Below are 21,713 nucleotides of genomic sequence, written 5' to 3'. Positions count from 1 at the left end.
ATTTACCTCCAGTACTCTTCACTAGGACTGGTCCTCTTGGTGCGGTTGACAATCTCAGTCACCCCAGACACGACAGCAGACATATTGGCGAAGGTGGCATTAGCTCGTGGAGTTCCCACCACCCCACTGCAGTCAGGGGTGTTCCAGGGGTTGTTACAGTATGTCCAGGGAAGCAGGTTTGTCATGGACATGAAGAAGTAATAAAATGCAATGCAAATCACCACATTGTAGTAGATCCCAATGTAGGTAGAGACCACCATCATTCCATAACCCACACCTTGAAGAAGAGAAAACAACAACAGGACAATAAATGAAGCATGTTTGGGAATGTTTAGCTTTCAAGAACCCATAAAAGAATACATTCATCTGAGAAACCTGTAATGCTAATCAAAATAACCATATAGCCAACTCTAAAAACATAAAATAGGGCTGCATGATATGGTTTTAAAAAAAAAAAATATTGCTGAAAATTGGATAATTTTAATAAATATTGCAATTTTGCTTTGCCGTTCAATAAAATAATAAAAAACATACATATTGCTGCTGCTTTGATATCAAAGGGAAATGAAAAATGTAGTTCTGCAGTTCCAAAATTTAAACATTGTTAGTTCAAGTCCATGAAATAATATTTCTGCATATTTCTGCAAGAACCAATGAGGTTTGTTCTCACGCATCAAGCAGGTTCAGCTGAGCTTCTGTTTATGTCCGCCGATAAATGTTTAAATGTGAATAAATGCATAAATTAAATTAAATCTGTTTGTCCCTCTTCAGTAAATTTGGACTAAACCACTCAATTCATATGGATTAATTTTATGAACTCGATAAAGTGGTAGTTATGTAGCTGTCAATGGAGGGACAGAAAGCTCTCAGATTTCATTCAAAATACCTTCATTTGTGTTCTGAAGATGAACGAAAGTCTTACAGGTTTGAAACAACATGAGGGTGAGTAATAAATGACAGAATTTTCATTTTTGGGTGAACTAACCCTTTAACAGATACTATATATAATTTTTGATTTTAATAACATTTACTAAGATGTTTTAATTGATGAAAGTATTTTTCATTCTCAGTTCATGTTATCTTATATAGTAACAGAAACCTGGCACATTTAGCATTCCCATGGCACATACAGTATTGCAAGCCACTCTGAAGTGAAAAAAAAAATACTGTGAGAGTGTATGTTTAAAATTAAGTTATGACATTAATTTACAGCCAAACCAATTCATCCAATATATTTAGTTGTCATGAAAATGCTTCAGAGTTGTTCTCAACCCTCCTTTAATGGCCACATGCTCACCTTTAAACATGGGGCTAACCTTCCAGACTCCCAGGCACCCGAGGGAGGTGAACTGCCCAAAGGAGAGCTCCAGGAAGAACAGAGGGATGCCACAAAACACCAGCATGATGAAGTACGGGAACATGAAGGCACCTGTGATACACACCCACCCACAGTTACATAATCGTTTTATCCTGACACATCAGTCTTCTAGCTGAAGACAGAAATGTAGGTGTTCTCATTTACAGAAATATTACAAATCAAAGGGCAGTTTAGAAATGACACAAAGAATAGCCATCGTATGTTTTCATTATAGTGTTCCCTAATGCTTACGCGAACAAAGTGAATAACACCTGATGTTACATAACATCTAATATGATTGTATGATCTGCATTCCAACGGTGCTGATATTTTGCATAACAGAAAAGGAATTTGAATACAGTGGACGGATTATGGCACGGGGCAATGGGGTCGATGTGCCAGCGGCCTCAACATGAGGGGCCTACAGCAGCCCGGCACCAAAAAGCAAGGCACTTCTGGATACACAGATAAACATTGCTTAAATAATGATATGTATATAATAATGATAAAAAAAATAAATAAAAAAAACACACACACACAAATAGTACGATTAAGTTTAAACTAATAACAAAATAATAAATGCTGGTGCCCTGTGGCCTTGCAGGACCACATTAGTCCTTGTTTTAATAGGCTGGAGTTCAGTTACTTATCTAAATTATGGGCTAATTCAGGATACGGCCACAATCAGAGGCAGCTCTAGGAATATGAGATCATGGGGCAGAGGTTTCCTGGCCAGGTCATTGGGGACCATCTGCTAGACCCTTGCTTACTCTAGCCTGGTCTATTTTAAGTAAGACGTGTTATGAGACTTGATACCAAATGAGTACCCTTTTAGGGGAGTAAGGAACTTGGAAAAGGACTCAATGGCATGACTTAGAAACCCTAAATACCATCAGTTTAACTCTATCAAGTTAAATGATTAACTTTTTCTATTTTAGAAAATATAAAATTCTCAATGAACAGTACAGGACAGGCACTGAAAGAAAGTCAAGATAGATATTACTTAGCAAAGATAAAGAAGAAAAGAAATCAAAACTGGTCACCTCCTCCATTCCTGTAGCAAAGGTAAGGGAACCTCCAGACGTTTCCCAGCCCCACTGCGTAACCAACACTGGTGAGGACAAACTCAATCTGGTTGCCCCAGTTTCCCCTTCTGGAGTTTTCATCTTTCTTCACTGGCTCTCCTGGAACCGCTCCGTTCTGAAACGCAGACACATGTACGAATGAAATGAACACGATGTTGTTCAGTGGTATCGTTCTCTTGAGTCAGAGAGCAGTGAAAGGACGACACATTTTGTTTGCAATGAGCCAAACAAAACAGAATATGATAGTGGATGCATGAACTATTTTTAAATCAACGTCAAGATTAAAGGTTAAGATTTATGAACGTGTGTGAAAGTGTATATTTAAGGTGCTGTGACTGAAGTTTTTCACCTTTTGTAACAACATTCTGTGTAGTCCCTCAAATAACAGTCATCCAAAATGCATGCATAATTATTATAAAATAATTATCAAAATGTTTTTAGATTAACTATATATAGCATGTCAAAGTGTCGCAAGAAGTTAATGCCATGGTGAAGTGATACTGCACATGCTTCCAACACATGGAGTTCCCATGCTGATGCAAGCTTGAATTTGGGTTGTCAATTCATAACCCCGGTCCCACTACTTCCTATAGCTCTCTTCCAATAAAACTGATCTAAAAATGTCTTACAAGAAGATAACTACGAGAAAGTAAGAAGTTAGTCACATGTCAAAAAGTCTTTGTACATTTTGTGTAAACTCCTAAATTGCATGTAGGCACTGTTGTGGGCATGCTGGAGCACACTTGATGTGAACTGAAATCAATGTTGTGCTCAAGACAAACATTTGGTCTTGTCAGCCTAATTTAAAGTTTACTCTCTCCATCTGTTCTCATCAGATGCTCTTCTTGTTGACCTCTAAGGCAAGCTCACGATCTGATCCGAGCACACAGCGAGCACGCGGCGGGAGACGGACATTCAGCAACTATCCTCGCCGCTCTGGGGAGGAATCCAAACTGTACTAGATGATACTACTGAGCAATTTTGCTTACACGTGGATATTTGACCTAAGTTAAGATGCTGTAACTATAAACCTTTTTTTAATTTTATAATTTTCATCAAGTATAAATTTGGTATCTCAATGAAAGTTTATAACAATTACACGTAAAAATTATAAAAAAATAGAAAATCTCGACTGATGTGATGTCAACTGCATAAATATAAAAAGATTATGAGCTGCATGTCTGAAACAATTTTAAAGGCAGCAAAAGTGTCAGCCCTACTGTTTTTTTGTTTGTTTGTTTGCTTTTTGAATTTAAGGTGTTTTAGGTTTGCTTCAGGTTACACAAAGCATTCCATACACACACACACATTAGTCTCACTGTAGAATCTGAGTCTGTGATTCTGCAAGAAGCAATGGCCTAAAGAGACACATGTGCATCATGTAAAATGAACAATAAGATTTGCCTTTCAGCTAAAATGAAATATTCATTGTGTTACATACTAAACAATGCAGAATCTCTGTATTTTGTTCTGTTGAACACAATCACAATAACGCTAGTAAGAATGCTTTTTGGACAACTACAACTTTTATTCCTGAACCTGAAATCGGACTAACTGTACAAGCAGGAGCTGTTTTCAAAACATTCACTATGAGAGCTAAGCAAAAGGGGGATTGTGGGATTGACAGCAAAGGGAGGCAAGCGGTGCAAGTATCAAAACATTGAGAAACACTCAACTTAATTCAAATGACAGGTGCAGTGTCCAAACATTCAGGTTAAAGGGATAGATCACCCAAAAATGAAAATTATCCCATGATTTACTCACCCTCAAGCCATCCTAGGTGTATATGACTATGTTCTTTCAGACAAACACAATCAGAGATATATTTAAACATATCCTGGCTCTTCCAAGTTTATAATGGTTGTGAATGGAGGGCCATGTTTTGAAGTGAAGCAATGGGTTTTTGTAAGAAAAATATTGATATTTAAAACTTTATTAACTATAATAACTAGCTTCTGACGGATGGCCGTAACCTCCGTAAAGAGTAACCACTGACCCATTGCATGATGCAATGACGAACGCGGAAGCGCAGAATATACAGCATAACAAAACACAGGTCACGAATTAGAAGTCTAAAATGAGAAATCTTAAAGAGAAATGTCAGAGGATTTTGATATAAGAGGAGCTTGAGTTTGTTGCACAGCGCTACAAGAGGTGTCTATGCTTATGCTACTCCTACATACTACATCATACATCGCGTCAGGGAGTTACTCATTTGGCGCAAGTCGACTTGCGTAGAATGTGTATGGTCATCCGCTGGAGGCTAGTTATTAATTTATAAAGTTTTAAATATGGATATTTTCTTACAAAAACACATCGCTTCGCTTCAAAAGGCCTTTATGAACCCCCTGGAAGCATATGGACTACTTTGATTATGGATAGATGAATTTTATTTTTGCTTCAAAATGTGGCCCCCCAATTCACAACCATTATAAAGCTTTGAGGAGCATGGATATTTTTAAATATATATCTGATTGTGTTCGACTGAAAGAAGAAAGTCATATACACCTAGGATGGCTGGAGGATGAGTAAATCATGGGGTAATTTTCATTTTTGGGTGAACTATCCCTTTAAGGCAGTGACATCTGTAATAATAAACAACTGAAAATCTGCATAGCTGGAACTGTATGCATATAAATCAGGTTTTTCACCATGTATTGACAGCAAACACTGCCATGCTGCTCTATAATTACAGGGACAGCCCCAAAGTGGCAGATCTCCAGCTTTTTGAGTGGTATTGAACAGATTTCTTCTGCACTTCTGGACACATAGGTTAAGACTGCTTTTAGACCTGAGACTAGTTGAAGCAGATGTGTTGGGTTGTGCTGAAGGCTTTCTGAACAACTGCTGCAGCACAACCGAGAGCCCAGGGTGAAAAGGAGGAGATCTACAGTAGACCCTGTAACAAGTGGGATCCTTGAGGTCAGAACACCTGGGAGATGAACCGACCTTTAAATATCCACCTAAAGTACATATAAAACATTCTTCAACAAAATGCTAGTCACTACTATTATCTATCCATCGATAATATTACAGTCAAACATAACTGTAGCTCTATATATGATATTTTCCAAAACATGGCTCTTCTGCACTCACACATGATGTTATGTCGTCTTTACCTTCCGGTAAATCAATGAATTGTTTAGTTCAATCCTTGCACTCTGTGATCCCTGTCCCTGTGCTCTGTGGAATGCCCAGGTGTTTCAGCCGTTTCAGTTTGCTCCAAGGATCCGTCTTGCTGAGCACAGAGTGAAAGAGAGAAAGATCGTCCAGCTGGGCCCATCTGCCCTTTTACATAAGACCAAGACTCACTCATAAACACAAGATCCCATGGGGACCTAAGTCAAATGAGTGGTTCACCTTTTAGACTTTTTATAGAAAAGAAGCAGATAAAAGAAAAAAGGATAGAGCAAGGAAAGAAAAGAGAGAAGCAAAAAGGCAAAGTGAAAACAGAAAAAAAAAAGATAATAAAAAGAAAAGAAAGACACTAAATATTATCTTGATCTCTTAAGATTGTATTTTTCTCCCAAATTTGCCTGTTCCACAATTTCCTGTTCTACAACCTCAAACAGTTAGAAGAGTATCTATCCACAAAGCCTGAAGCCTGTGACTGACAGCAGCACAGCTCCCTCTGAGTAACTCATTGCAGGTATGTGACCCTGTCAATTTAAGAAGGAAAGTGAGAACTGACCTGTGACTTCTCAACTTAACACCCAGAATGCCTGGAGACATCAATGCAGGATGTGGTGTGGCATAACATATGGTTCAAAAGATCCGTATTGGCTCAATAGGGTATGTGTTTTAGTGTTTATAACAAAGCTATATGTGTGCTTACATGTTGGCTCTCTGTTTAAAATGATCTATCACCTAACAAAATTGACTGTACTTTTACTTTATTCTTGTGATAATAACAGATTATGCCATCTGCTTCAATCAGCTGCATTCAAAAACTCAAAAAATGTGTTGTACCTCATAAAGTGGACCGTGAATTTCAGATTATGTAACGTATCAACTGAAAGATATTAATAAATATTTGATTATATTAAGGATTTTTTGATGCATCCCTAAGAGAAATAAAAATATTTCTAACAGAAATATATAAATATTTATATTACTCTAAGTGGAAATATTTAGATTGTATTCAAAAGCTCAAAAAAATCTCAGATTATATAACATTTCCAGTCAAATGTTGGAGATTACGTGACATACCAGTTGAAAGACTAATAATAAAATTTAGCTGTATGAAATGATTATTGGTGCATCCCTAAAATATATAAATATAAATATTTTTTAAGATAAATATAGCGGGAAAAATCTTTCTAGAGGAAGTATTTTTATTTTTTTTTTCATTTTGACCCCATCTACTGGTGGTGCATGTCAAACAACACACTTACCAGGGGACCTTTCACATGTCAGCTCACCTGATTTCTATGATTAATTCACTATGAAATCAAAATATTATTGATATTAGTCATTGATATTTGAGTGAAAGAGTCATGGAGATGTTTATAGATTGAACATTCTTTCTCATATAAACCCATACTCATACCTATTTGAGATCATTACGGTCCAAAAAGATCTATAAAAACTTCTAATCCAGCAGAAAAAAAGTCTATGGAAGAGGGAGATATAAATACTGTCACAGATCAATGACTTCCAGCTCTGAAAAGTCAAAAAGTCAAAAAGTCAAAGGTGTGTCCAAACTTCGTAAAAATAGCGCAGATTCCAAAACTCACCCAGCGGAACTTTACAAGGTGGCACAGGTCCAGACATAAAAAGAAATTAGAGACCGACTGCTGACTAATGCTGCAAAGCATTTCCCATCAGGCTGGTGAGTTTAGAGAAAGGCAGAGTAGAAAAAAAGAAAAAAAAAATGACTGAAGCAATTAAGTAAATGAAAGACAAAAACAGAAGCAAGGTAGCCAAAGGAAATGTGCTCTCAGCACTTCTGAAATAGTTAAACACCTAAGTGTACTGAGTTCACCATTCATCAGAGCTGACCTTTCCCCTTTCTAGGGCTCTCTATACTGACCTCAGTTCACATTTCAAACGCAACATCCTCAATCTTTCTCCGCTGATGAGGGCTTCATTCTCCCCAGGAATGGATGAGACATATAACAGGCTCATACAAAGACTTTCCAGTAAAACTTTCACATCGAGTTTGTTTATCAAGGTCAGAGGTCAGAGGTCAGACCACATGAGTTGTGAATGCTACCAAAAAGCCTCTTGCAGAGCTTCAGCGTTCTTGTATTTAAAGTTAAATGTGTTTTTTTTTTTGTTTTTTTTTATCATCTTAGGTTTTGTATCTTTTCCTATTCCGGTTTACCAGATTTAACTACAAGCATTTGTAAACAAAAAAATGCTGGGTTAAAAACAACCCAAGTTGGGTTAAATATTATGGACAAACTCAGCGGTTGGGTTAAATGTTTGCCCAACCAGCTGGGTAGTTTTATCTAACTAAACTATTGATTAAAAATTACTTATCAGACACATAAATTACTTAAAATTACTTAAAAATCAGACACATAATTACTAGAGGCAACAGTAATAATCAAAAGGTGGACATTTCTTAATTAGCAATTTAATAAATGTTTATCATTTCATTATTTGCTAAACTTACTAATAAATGTTAATTTATAAAACATATTAATAAATGTTAATTTCTAACCTACTTTGGGTTCATTTTATGTGAGCATTATGCTCATTTTTAAATCAATAGTTGAATTAAATAAAATTACCCAGCAAGTTGGGTCAAACATTTAACCCAACTGTTGGGTCAAAATAACCCAATCGCTGGGTTTGTCCATATTAAAGCCAGCATTTGTTTTAGACTGTAGGAAAACTTTCCTAATTTCTAGATCAGCAAATGCAGTGTTTGATGCGGGACAATCTGTTTTTGTTACAAAGGCAGATGGGGATGGGCAGAAGGATTTGAGAAACAAACAAACAAAAAAAAAAATTAAGTTCATAATAAGGAAAGCTGTTGAAGAGAAGAGAAGAATCCTAGAAAATTTCGACAATTTAATTTCAAGATAGATGAGTGTTTCATATTTCACAGTCCTGGTTAACTTAACACCTTTAGCTATGGCCCCCTAAAAAGTACTCAAAGAGTAAACAAGGGCAAGTTCATTCTCTTCAGCTGGAATGAAATTAACCAGCGTGGACAGTCCTTAAAAAAGCCTTTATCCAATCTCTGTGAGGTGAAAGTAATTCTGCTAAAGATGCAGGGCTGCGGCTTCTCGCCCTGTGAGCAGTGGGTCATATTCTTGCTCTGCCATTGGCTTAAAACCTGAAAACACTCTTCTCATGCTTGATCAATCATCTGCAATAGTGACTTGTCACGCAAGGCACCCCAAAACCGAACAAGGGTCACAAAAGTAGTGAAGTGACGGTGGCCTAAAAGTCAGGTCATTAAGAGTTCAAGTCATTCAATCAACACTCACGCGGTCACAAACACGACCATATATGATAATATGTTTATAAAGACTGACATTAAGCCACAAAAGCAATCCGGTTCAACTAGTGTTCTCACTGTAAGCAACTTTATTATATATATTTTGTTTAATACATATAGACACTACCATTCAAAGGTCGGCAAGAATCTTTTTTTTTTTTTTTTTAAAGAAAGTGTGGATGCATTACATTGATCAAAAGTGAAGTAAAAAGTAAAAAAAAGTAAAAAAAAATGTATCAAAGTTTCCTTTAAAACATTAGGCAGCACAATTGTTTTTAACACTGATCATAAGAAATGTTTCTAGAGCACCAAATCGGCATCTTAGATTCTGAATGATCATGTGACACTGAAGACTGGAGTAATGACTGCTGAGAAATCACAGTAATACATTAAACTAACATTAAAATATATTAACAGGTTAATTTTCTAAGTTTAAATTGTAACAAAATGTCAAATATTACTGTATTTTTGTCTGGAGTTTTGGTGAGCATAAGACCAGGATCACATTACATAATGATTACATTTCCTTGGTCACAGACAGAAGTGTATTGTGCACAAGCTTCACAAGAGAATCACTAGTTGCTAATTATGCCAAGTATGTTATCACACAAGTGAATTCACATTTTTGTGGTTCATGAGTTTCAATTTGAAGAAACCAAAAGTTGGTCTTCAACCCATAAAGCCATTTGTCAGCTGTTAAACACTAGGAACGATCCATAACAGCTCTGGTAGCCATCTTGTGGGAGTCATTACGTCTGCAGATTGCTACAGCTAAGAAATTGCCCATTATTCATGACCAAATGCACTTCAGTGATTCACCCCTTGTTCTTCCCACTTTAAATTAATAGTGGTTTTCTGACCACCTAAATGAAGTCACACCTTCCAGGATCAATCATCATGGAATGTTCAGGAGGACATATATCCATCTCCGTCAATCCTCAAGTCATGTCAGTACACGCAGATCAGAACATGTATAACAGCAATCCAAGAATAATGGCAAAATAGCGGGACAAACCCATCTGGTTTTTATCTCATTTTACCAAAGATTAAAGCTTCTACAGCAATTATTGAGGCTTCTAGGTTCTAATATTTCCAAGTGACTTCTAGAATTGTTCTTAAGATTTTCTTGAGAAGTTACCCCTCCATCGATAACTGACTCACACTTAACCTCACTTCCTTTGCTCTTACCTTTCTGCTGTCCATTGTACACCCCAGCTATCAGAGTTTACTCAAGCAGGAACTTAAAGCATTCAGGCAATCATCAATGTGTAAGTCGGGTCAGAGGCAGAACTCTCCCAGGTCAGCTGGAGTAGACTGACACGGCTCCATGTGGAACCTATTCTACCCTTAAGCTGTGGGTGGGGAGAGGGGTGAGCCTGGAGGTGTGGCTTTGTGGGAGTTTCATTGGGTCACAGAGGATATATTCAAATTAGCTGCTTCTACCTATACTACTTAGTGCAACAGGCTGTCATATATATGGACAAGAGTGTATCATTTTCTGTAAAAGACAAGGGTATACATAACAGTAAACCATTTATAATGTTACCAAAGATTTCTATTTCAAATAAACACTGTTCTTTTGAACTTGCTGTTCAAAAGTGTCAAAAGTATCAGTTTCCACAAAACATTATGCAGCACAACTGTTTTTAAATGTGATAACTATTTTTTATGAGCACCAAAGCAGCATATTAAAATGATTTCTGAAGGATCATGTGACATTGAAGACTGGCATAATGGCTGCTGAAAATTCAAATTTGCCATCACAGGAATAAATTATATATATATAAAAAAACCCAGCTCTTGCTGCAGACACATGCTTCACATAACCAGATCGTTGAATTATTGCTGTTTGAACAATGAGGGAGCGTAGCCTGCGGACGTGTGAGCCATTGCAAGCTGTTCACCTGTTCTTCACACACTTTTTATCACAGAAATGTTGTCTATCATTGTACTCAGGGCTGATTCACATTATTGCTGTGCTATTTGCATTTGTAAACAAAGAAACAAATGAATTTGTTATGAAGGGACTGAATTTGGGGAACGGCCTATTTTAAATTACAATGTCCTCAAAAGGGCCAATTAGAGCACTTTTAAAGGCCCATTCAGGCATTCAGGGTTGCATAAGTCACCCCAGTTTTTGGCTGACTTCAAACATAAGAGATTTAATGTCATGCAACTTCAGCTTCTAGACTGAAAAACATCTTCAGAGTTGATTAGCATCAGATTTTGACAAGCAGGAAGCACAGGAACCAGAAGTTCAGGTCACTTTGTGGTCAGGTCACGATGAAGGCATCGTTTGTGTTGTTTACAGTGCGTTCCTTGCCTGTAAGTTAGACTGCAGACCTGGATAAACAACATTCAAATCCACTGTGTTCCTGACTGGAATTACAACAAAAGTTTATATTTAAAATAAAATCATATTATCTGATATGTAAAGTCATGGAAATCATAATTTGTATGGTTGAACAACCGTTTCAGGTGGATGAATTTCTGGTTATTCATCACTTATGTAATATTTGTGGATACTGCCTTAAGCATGATATGATGATTCATGTTTCCATTTAAACTTAATGACAGGTTTTTGTCAAAGACTATGAATGTATGCAAGATTAATTATGCTGATTTAAGTCAACCATCTTAAACACACAACCTGCTCAAGTCGATGGAGGGTACATAACGTCTCTTCTTAGTATCCTTGTGCAGACATTACGCAAAGTTACCAAGTTTAAAGATACATACAGTTGAAAACTTTTAAATGTTTTTGAAAGAAATCTTTTATGGCATCAAGGCTGCATTTATTTGATCAAAAATACAGTAGAAACAGCAATATTGTGAAATATTACTAAAATTACTAATAAATAATAACTAATTAATGTTTCTATTTAAATCTATTTCAAATGTATTTATTCCTCTGCTGACAAAGCTGAATTTTCAGCATCATTTCTCCAGTCTTCAGTGTCACATGATCCTTCAGAACTCATTCTAATATGCTGATTTGGTGTACAAAAATGATTTTTTATTATCAGTGTTGATAACAGACGTGTTGCTTCATATTTTTGTGGAAAGTTTATACAAACATTTTAGATCTAATCACACACTTTTGATGTTAACACGCATGGATAATATTAACATGTAAAAAGCCTTCGGGTTGTACAAATCCTATGCAATTTAACTTATTTTGTGGCTCAATTTCAATTTAATAAAAAATGCCTTGATGTAACCATTTTTTTTCCTTTACTTTATAAAATACTACAATTATTTGCTGTGGAAATTAACATTATACAAGAAAAGCTGTTGATTGAGCTTAATATCTATTGAATTACCTGAAATATTCCTTTTAATTTCCTTTTCCTATTTCATTTAGACCTAAACAGTAACATTTTATGACAAAATCCCTCTTTATAAACGTAGGCTACCTAGATGTTTTATTTAGAGTATGCTATTTAACACATTGTTTAAAATATGAGCAAAAACCAGTGTATCAAACCAAGACCTACCTGTAAAACTGAATGGTCAGACTATCACAAAAACATGGCAAGTACATAAAGAATGTGGAAAGAGATCTGAGGCTGTTCTTCTGGCCTGACTGGTGTGACAGCTCTGAATCGCTGAGTTTTTCATCTCCCTTGCGTCTGGAGGGCTCAGTTCGTCATGGTATGTGCAAGGCCTGGAATTTGCTGAAGCTCTGACTGAGTGACTGCTTTACTGTGAGACCAGCTCTCTTCCTCAGAAACCCTCAGGCAAATCTTCCCAAATGCATGTGAGACACTAAACTTTCCCCAGTCAGTGAGAGTCAGCAAAGACCAAATCTTCCCATTCAACATTTAGCCTGTCAAACAGGCAGTGCTTTAAATGACATATTGTGCAAAAAGTTGTATTTGTAGAGAGATTCTTTGCCCTTTGGTCAGGAAATAAGCATAGGCTCACTGCTGTGACAGCTGCAGAGGTGGCAGTGGGGTCAGCCAAAACACGCTTGTTCAAAAGACAAGTGTTTACACAGAATGACTCTTAATAGACCACAAAAATAAGAGCAATTCTTTGCTCTAGAGTACACTTCAATGCTAATGCTGCAAGTGAATGTAGAAATACAATTATTATTGTAATTCTAAAAAGAATAAGATTGAGAAATACAGTCTAGAGAGACAGTCTAAAACGGTTTAAAGCACAAGTAGTTCTAGTCAGTTTAATCACCATTCTATATTAATGCACTGCTTACATTGAAGCACATGCACGCACATCACTCACACACAGAAACATTCAGGAGCACAGAAAATTACCGCTGCAACACAACTTTTATTAATAAAATAGCCTTTCTACTGAATCACTACATTATGTTTCTCAGCATCCAAGGGGTAACATTCCTGTTTTTGATGTAATTAAACTAAAGCTTCATTGTTAGTAGTGTAGAGATACTGCACAGACACAGGTAATTCACACACACATCTCTCTCTCCCACCCTCTCTCTCAATAATTCAAATAAATGCTATAATTAATTCATTCAAATAAATGTAATTTTACCGTACTACTATATCTATGTGTCTGAATCAAAGCGAGCTGTGACTGATGAAAGTAACAGCTTAAATCTTTCCCCACCATTGATGGAATTTTCCGGCAATCCATGTTTTCACTGTTGTACGGTAGGGGGCGCTATAGAGTGGTGCAAGTATGACGTCAGAACCCAGACTGGTTCCTTCGAGATTTTCCTATGGGGTTTTATAAAGGCGTTTTCAATTTTTGTATAAAATAAATCCTGTGTTAAACATAACTTGGTGATATTTTGACGTTTTTGTTCTACAAAGTAAATTACACATTACCATAGCAAAAACGAGCAGATATGTTCATTTTTGAAAACACGTTTTTAATCAGTAACTAGATACGTCAGTTTGGGGTGTGAGTGTGTGCAGTGTACGTTGTAGAACAAAATGTCAAATTATCATCAAGTTATGTTTACCACAGTTTTTATTTTACTTATAAATTGAAAAACCCCATTATAAAACCCCATTGAAAAATCTCGATGGAACCAGCGGCGAATTAGACTTCCTGGTTTTGAAGTCATTCCTGCACCACTCCATTGTGCATTTTTTAAAATAGTATAGAATCTCTCTCAAAAACAAGCGAAGAAGCAATTCAGAAAAATCATGAATCTGATGCTATCTATCAGGATGTGTATTTGTTTTAGCTTTGGAAATCAGCAATGTGATAAAATGTAAATAATGTAAAGAAACAATGTAGCTGAACACCGTCTGATAAACATGGCTAATACATGCATAAAGAGAGCAATATGTGACCCGTGCTGGCAAAATGAATCAGAATGCGAATTTCCAGCTATATGCAAAACAAGTGAAAAATGTAAATTTTGGTCAAAATTGAGGTTTTCACAAAAATGTGTCCTTTAAGCCCTCGTCTAGTAATCCCAATACTCCAAATAGCAATCTAAAAGTATCTTTATTTGTACATTTTCTGAGAGGAGTAGCTTTCCTTTGACCATGAAAAATACTGTATTTCACTGTTTGTTTCTGAACGACTGCCGCTTTCATCAGCACAAGTTTGGTATCGCTGTAAAGCACAACATTCCAACTTTGTGAATATTCACAGCAAATTCTCAATGACATGAGTTGGAACCAATGAAATGTGATTTTCAAACTCATGCTGATGTAAACAAAACGATCTTACTCGCGTTGACTGACAGATCCAAAGTGCACGCACAAAGATGCCTCAGACACAGAGGATGCATTAAAGCAGACACAAGGCCATGATATTAGAGGTATACTGCCCTAACAGCCAAGTTTTTAATTAATTTTAATTAATTTAAGTGCATCCACACTGTCATTTTTCTTCATAGCAAAATAGCAGTGACGCACAAAGGAAATAGGTTATAGTATACATAAACCAAAAATTTTAACATGTGAGCATGCCCAAGTTCTCATTTTTTTTCTTTTTGCAAAGGCTCCGTACGTACTTACACATTACATGTACTTACTATTGTAATTAAAACAGTAAATTATGCAATTACAAGTAACTAAACCTCAAAATAAAGTGTAATCAAAATGTATAGTGTTATGGCTATAAAAGAAGAATGGGAAAAGAGTTGAAAATGAAGGAAACAAATGGCTTTGTGAGGTAAAGAATGTCAGAGAGGACAGGGCAAAAGATTAGTGAGATTAGTTTAAAAGTGAGATTTGGCCAGAGGAAATTACCCATGACTGAGTGAGGGTCACTAATGCTGGCAGCTATGACAGCTGTTTAGACAGACAGACAACCTTCACCTACTCATGAAGTTCTGACGGAAGGTCACATGGGCAAAATGACTCTTCAAAACACAAGGGGAAAATTAATCATGCTATCGGCTTTGAAAAGAGTTGAAAAACAAAAACAAACAAACAAAAAAAAAAGTGTAAAGAGAATAATTTCTAAGGTATTTAAAATCATCACATGAAGGGCAGAGAGAAATGAAGCATGATGGACATAAACAGAGGGAGAAAGAGAGCAGCTGGAAGCCCAGGAGCGCAGTGAGTGTGAGACAGGAGAGACCACTGCCTCCGAGCAGACATATGCTTCTTCTGAACTGCTCTTTTCCCCTCTCTCTTCTTTCTCTCTTCTCCATCCAGTGCTGTTTTAAAAGGAGGCAAAGTCCTCATATATATATCAAATGTAAATTTATGTCCCTATTACACTTAAACATTTAATTACCTTTAATTTCCCCAAGCTGATTGCTCACTAAAAAAAAAAACCCAGTCATCATGTTTTCAGGCCATTTCAAGTTTGATTTTGATGTGACAAAGCAGTGATATCTAAGAGGCTGAGTTGTTTACTTACTTTTTAATTAGTCTTCCCATTAACACCAGCATTGTCTTCATTTAGGCTGATGCGAGAATGCACACGGAATCAAGAGGCGGGATTTATTGCACAAACCAATCATATCCAATCATAGTGCGATAAAGGCATTGCCCCCTCTCACATGACTTCCCCCGTTCATTCTCAATTACCCCACATCAAATTCAAGATTTGGGGTGTCTGTTAAAAGTTAATGGGCTCAGGGGAGGCAAGAAAGTGGCTTTTACACATTTTAAAGTCAAATTTTGTAATATTTGTGGTCAGATGTTCTTCCACTAAAGCACAAGATGCTCTTTTAATCATTTTTAAATAACACTGGACAACTTGATCATCAGGTTGTTGACAAACATGTGCAGTTCATGCAGCTTGAGTGCAATGGGAAATTGATGTTGGTTTTTTCAAGTAAACTTAACATACACTGCTATGCTGAAAATGTTTGTGATAAAAAATATTTGTATTCATTTCGAAAAATGCAAAATGTAAACATCACTGCGGTCTCAGATTTTGGACCCCACTGTACCTCCCCCAATCCATATGCACACACACGTAACATCAAAACACACGCACATGTTCAGTTTCGGTCTCAATCTCAGTCAGTATAAATAAATCAATGTTGGTGATAAATGATCCTTGCAGTTTGCCAACAATGTGATAGGTCAAATACGTTATGTAATAAACATTATTGACAGTGCATGCTCACACAAGTCGTGCCACGGTTTTACAGCTACACTGTTAAAGAGACTCTCTGCTAAACTCATTCGCTTTTGCCAAGCATTTATAGAGTCTTTATTTAGTGCTCTTTGGGACATTATGTGCAACCAATCACTACACACAGCATCTCTTTAACACTAATATAAATTATCAAGTGTTGCAATCAAAATGAAACAGCATTTGCTTTCTAAACGCTGATTATCATAGATCATTGTGAAGACATTTTGACCCAGTAATGAAATTACTGACTCATATTATCTCAATTATTATTCAAGCATGCTCTACTCTAACAGATAGCACTACAGGATCCAGCAGAATTAGCCACATCACAGAGTTAATATATGAGCTCCATAAAGCCAAAGCTGTCAAACAGAGCTGAATCTAAAGCATAGCACTAATCAGAGGAAATGGCATAGCTGTGATTGGAGAACGCTGCCCATTTTGTACTTTGGAGCAGTGCTAATGAAAATGACCAGCAATGAATGTCATCATCAATTAATAAAGTCTTAACATTGTTTTCAGAGAACCTCTGTCAATGACGCCACATAAAAAAAAAAAAAAAAAGTGAAAAACTCATTTCTGGTCATACAGTAAGCTATATTTGTGCAATACAAACATTTCTGTTTAGTTGTTCCAAATTTAGCGGTAAACGAAACATGATTGAAACATGATATACATGTATTTATTAACAACAAGTGCTCAGTTTGGCTATGTCGATTCATTCAAATTGTGAAAAGTCTAAAAATAAATTTTAGAGAGACTTAACTGTTTGTGCAATGGGCAAAAGAAAAATAATTGACAATTAGCCCCAGTGCAAACACTTTCCAAAGGATGCAATTTCAAGTTATGCACATTTTGATGATGTTTCCTCACCGTATGCACAAGTGACTGAGTACACATGGGGGGTTTGGAGGCTGGAGGCTCTGGCAGATGCACCTGCTCCTCTGTGTGTGTATGTGTGTGATAAATCTGAGAGCTCTACAGCTGGACACCTGAGTCTGTGGCGCCTCTCAGGGTTCTGGCACTGCTAGAAATCATCGAATAAATCAGTATACCTCATCAAACCCCCAGTTGCAGTGTGTCCATAAAAGTCTTTACAGGGGTCAAATGCTATGAGGAATCATAAAGTGAGATGCGTTACAGATTATGTAGACTTAAAAAAAAAAAAAAAAAAAATCATCCCCTTAAAAGTGTCCAAACTCTTTATCTGATTGTTTTTCTTCTTCCTACTGTAACTTTAAACCTTCTATAAGAGAATTAACATTGTCTATAACAAATAGGTCCAGCTGTTAAATAATTATTTGGCACTGATATGAAAATGTCCTCATGGTTATGACATCACAACCGTGTAGATTTCTGAATGTTCTGTACGGTTTCAAAGGTCTCATCCCCAAATAGGACTGACTAAAGGCAAGACCAAAATTGGACATTGTGTCCTATTGGCCAGATCATAATGGCACTATAAATGCTTCTCGGTACTAATTAAATAATGAATGAGAATTTGCTCATTAAAAACTATACACAAACTTCATGACAATGCAATTTGAGACTGCACATTTCCCCGAACATGAGATATATGATAGAAACAGTTTTAATTAAGCCCACAAGAATGCCATATCAAGATGAAACCAGATGACAAAGATTCCAAAAACTCAAAACCCACCAAATAATGACGTCTACCAATTTAAAAAAAAAAAAAGTACGAAGTTTTATCTTTGTTACCTACAGCAAGTAACCTAATTTTGCCTCATCAGTTTTTATTCAGTCACCAGACTGTCACATTATTCTAATTCGCACACTCCTACAGAACGGTGGAACGGAAACAGATGCAAAGGAAAGGATGCAACCAAAACTGGCGCTGCATTATAAATCCCTCAGGCACAAAGGGCCTTATCGGATATCTATACGTTTTATTTCCAACAAATCTTCCCTATGATTGTTTAAGTGACAAGTGCCTTGGTGACTAAAAAAAGGAGGTGAAGGAAGACAGAAAAAGGAGGAGAAATATGGGCCAACCCTCCATTCAGCCTGGACACTTTCCTCCTTCCTTCTGTCTCTCAAACACTGCTCTCCTGCCCACTTCCTTGGAAACTTTATCACATAGCCTTCCACCAGCGTCGCCAGAACTTCCCACTGCAATTTGTTATAAAAACTTTTCAGTTGGCCCACACGTGGTCTGGTTTTTAAAGAGCTGCAGCCCCTTTCTCACGTGGTCTGCGGGCTATTGAGTCGTCACAGGCCCCCTGAATGATGGCTGAAAAATAAGGCACTGCAGACAATGCTTGGTCTTGATTAATTCAGTTCTTTCAGGACCCTGCACCGTCGTCCGGGCAGCTTCGTACAATTGCCGCTTTGATGCGTCGGGTAACGTGCTCGCTCGCACTCGCTCAACAGACGCGACATTTTCAAATTTCCCTCTCGGCATCTATAGAAAAGGAAAATGCTGCCCGTTTCAAAACAGCACAAATATGACAAAAACACAACTGACCTGATCAGCCATACAAGCTGCGCTGCTGTTGGACTCCGACATGATTGGATAGTGCCCGGTAGTTCTCTCGTCTCAACTCTCGAGTTCTTCATTCACACCTCTCCGTTTGCTTCCGCAGAGAGAGGGGAGGAAAAAAGAACAGCCTCCTTTTGGCCAGGCTTGATTAATGCCTGAATTATTTTCACCTCATTTCATCTGATGGAGTTCTGCTTCCTCTCCGCCTCTTTCAATCATTCGGCATGGAAGGTCCCCCTCCACCGCTGCCACTTTCTCGCTCGCTCACTCCCTCTCCCTCCCTTTCTGTTTCTCTCTCTCTCTCTCTCTCTCTCTTGCTCCCTCATCTTTACCTCGTCCGCTGTACTGCGAGTTAAAAAGTGCCCCCTCCTTTTCTGTGTCCCCCGTTCTACAAAACAGACAGAGGAGATCCACAGCCTTTGCCTCTACCTCCACAATGAATGGAGTCGTTGTCATTCCAACACTTTGGCTGCATACTGAGTGCTAGGAGCTGCTAGCTTAGCTGCCTGGAGTCACAGGCGCTGCCAAGCTTTTCAGCGGCCGGCCCGCACGATGAAAGACAAAAGTAAGGAGAGGTCCGCTTCCATGGGGTGCGCTACTCTCGCTGTCTCTGCATTTCTTCCACTTGTTCTCGAGGCAGCTGCACCCAGACCACCAACGCTCCCATTCAGCGACACTTGACTCTCAAATCCTCATCCCTTGACATTGCCAATTCTCCTGTAAGGTCCTGCAAGAGGCCAGAGGAGGGATATACCCCTCCGTTTGTCTATCGGTCAGGCCGCGGCCTCGTAATTTATCCGTTCGCTGCATGTTACAAGATTTTCTCAGCTATAAACGGGCAAAAATCTACAGAGGACATTATGTGGCAGACTGTGAAAAGCTGCATTACAAAAAGTATCGTACAGACAAAAGAAAGCTCTCAGTGGCAGCTCTTGGCGATGGACCCAACTGAGCATCCTGTTATTGGAGTTAAAAGTTGACAGACTTCTGGCATTTTGCCTAATGAGCATTTGAAAGAGGTGTATAATGGTAGGGATGCAGTCGATGAGCAGACTTCAAGAGGACGCCACAGACATCTCTATCTGCTTCACAATGTGGAATGGAACACACGTGATAACTGCATACTAAAGATTTAAGAGTTAAGAGTCAAAAAAACTAATGTGTTTATTTTCCCAAATGTTCAGCCCATAGTCTAGCTATCAAAGCATTAAGTGGGGACAAATATAAAGTGGTATATTTGGACACTTCAGTCACACTTAAAATGTAATTTCATTAGAAACAAAATATAAAACCAAGTGGCATTTGGAAACAAATGCTGCTACAGCTTATACCAGAATGTTACCATTTAGTTAGTTATTTTTAAGCAATGGAATTGAGGTCATTTTAGTGGATAAATTAAGTCAGTTCTCCCAATCAGAGTAACATCTTTATAGAGCTGCATGATTAATCGTTAAAAGATTGTGATATCAATTCAAACCCCCACAATCTCATTCCTAAATGACAACGATTCGGTTGTGTCTATTAAACCTTTGACAAAATCACACTGGGACATTCAAATCTGCGTAATATATAAAGAGGTATATCATGATTCTGAACAAACAACTAAACAAAATAACATGTCATTTTCCAGAGCTTCTGACAAAATGTAAGTTGCTGCAGTCTATTTAAAATTTGAATGAATTATGAATGAATGATTCAATGACTCATAAATATTTCACTTGTTTAATCACTGGATGAATCAGCGTTCCTGAATGCATCTCTTCAATGACAAATACATATTTTAACAGTCACTTGACGCAAACTACTGGTGTTATGATGTAATCAATACAATCATTAATCTGAAGCACAAAGTTACTTTCAAATGGTGATTTGCTCTATTTTGATCGCTTTTGTAGACATCAGTGTTTATATCCAAACTATAAACTTTTATTCCAGCACTTCTTTGATTTGTAACACAGAAATAATGATACTGTGGGGTTGAAAAGACTGTGAAGTTTTACTATATTTTAAATAGTATATCTTATTTCATCATTTAAAAATCTAAATTATTTTTGTATATCTAAAAAATATGTTTGTGCTGTATTTCTTTAAAATAAATGCCACTTGTTTTTTTTTTTTGTTTTTTTTTTACATAATTGTAAATGGCATTCAGAATTTTGTAGTCTGGTATAAGAGTCCAATTTATGAGTCCAAGAGTCCAAAAGCAAGCTCTTTTTTTCTAATGTCTTCCAGCCATGGCAAAAAAGAATAAAATAACAAACAGAATAAAAATGTATGAAACTAGTTTACATACAAAATTATAACCTTGATAATAAACAAACGAACAAACAAAAATATATGTAAGAATAAATCCAAAAATCCAGAGTTTTTATGCCTGTGAGTTATTGATGGTGGTCTTCCAGCTGAGCTTACACTACATCTGCTCAGCCTGTTTTGACTCTTTGGGCACAGATAGCATCACATATAGAGATGAGCATCTCTTTATGCTTAACTAGACAAAGTTCTTACACAACATAATTATACTGTAAAAATGTCAGAGCCATGACCTAGCGGTTAGCATACATGCTTTAGGGTTAGGATGGTCTTACGATCTATCTTGTCACATTACAAACCTATTTCCACCTTTTCTCCCCAGTATTTTTTCTGTTCCCTATCTTCTTTCTCGATACAAACTGGCAAAACAATCTGGCTTCATAAACACATCTATAATAATGATCTGAAGTCAAATTACAGTACCCTATTTCAAAATTCAACAGCTAATTTGAGAGT

At 37.1% G+C, this 21,713-nt stretch overlaps 1 protein-coding gene across 1 annotated transcript in view; it reads right to left on the bottom strand.

Annotated features, from left to right (window-relative positions):
* The window catches only part of slc6a9 (solute carrier family 6 member 9), a 57,748-nt gene that overhangs the window by 11,161 nt on the left and 24,874 nt on the right, over positions 1-21,713 (bottom strand). Inside the window, exons 3-5 of the mRNA XM_067362754.1 lie at positions 2,401-2,557; positions 1,298-1,429; positions 7-277 (exon numbers count right to left, since the gene is read on the bottom strand). Coding sequence (XP_067218855.1) covers positions 7-277; positions 1,298-1,429; positions 2,401-2,557 — 560 coding nt within the window. The remainder of the gene's footprint in view (positions 1-6; positions 278-1,297; positions 1,430-2,400; positions 2,558-21,713) is intronic.

The sequence above is a fragment of the Chanodichthys erythropterus genome, chromosome 16 (genome assembly GCF_024489055.1).
Source record: "Chanodichthys erythropterus isolate Z2021 chromosome 16, ASM2448905v1, whole genome shotgun sequence".
Lineage (NCBI taxonomy): Eukaryota > Metazoa > Chordata > Actinopteri > Cypriniformes > Xenocyprididae > Chanodichthys > Chanodichthys erythropterus.
Note: the sequence above shows the minus strand (reverse complement) of the source record. Positions and strands in the feature narration are given on the sequence as shown.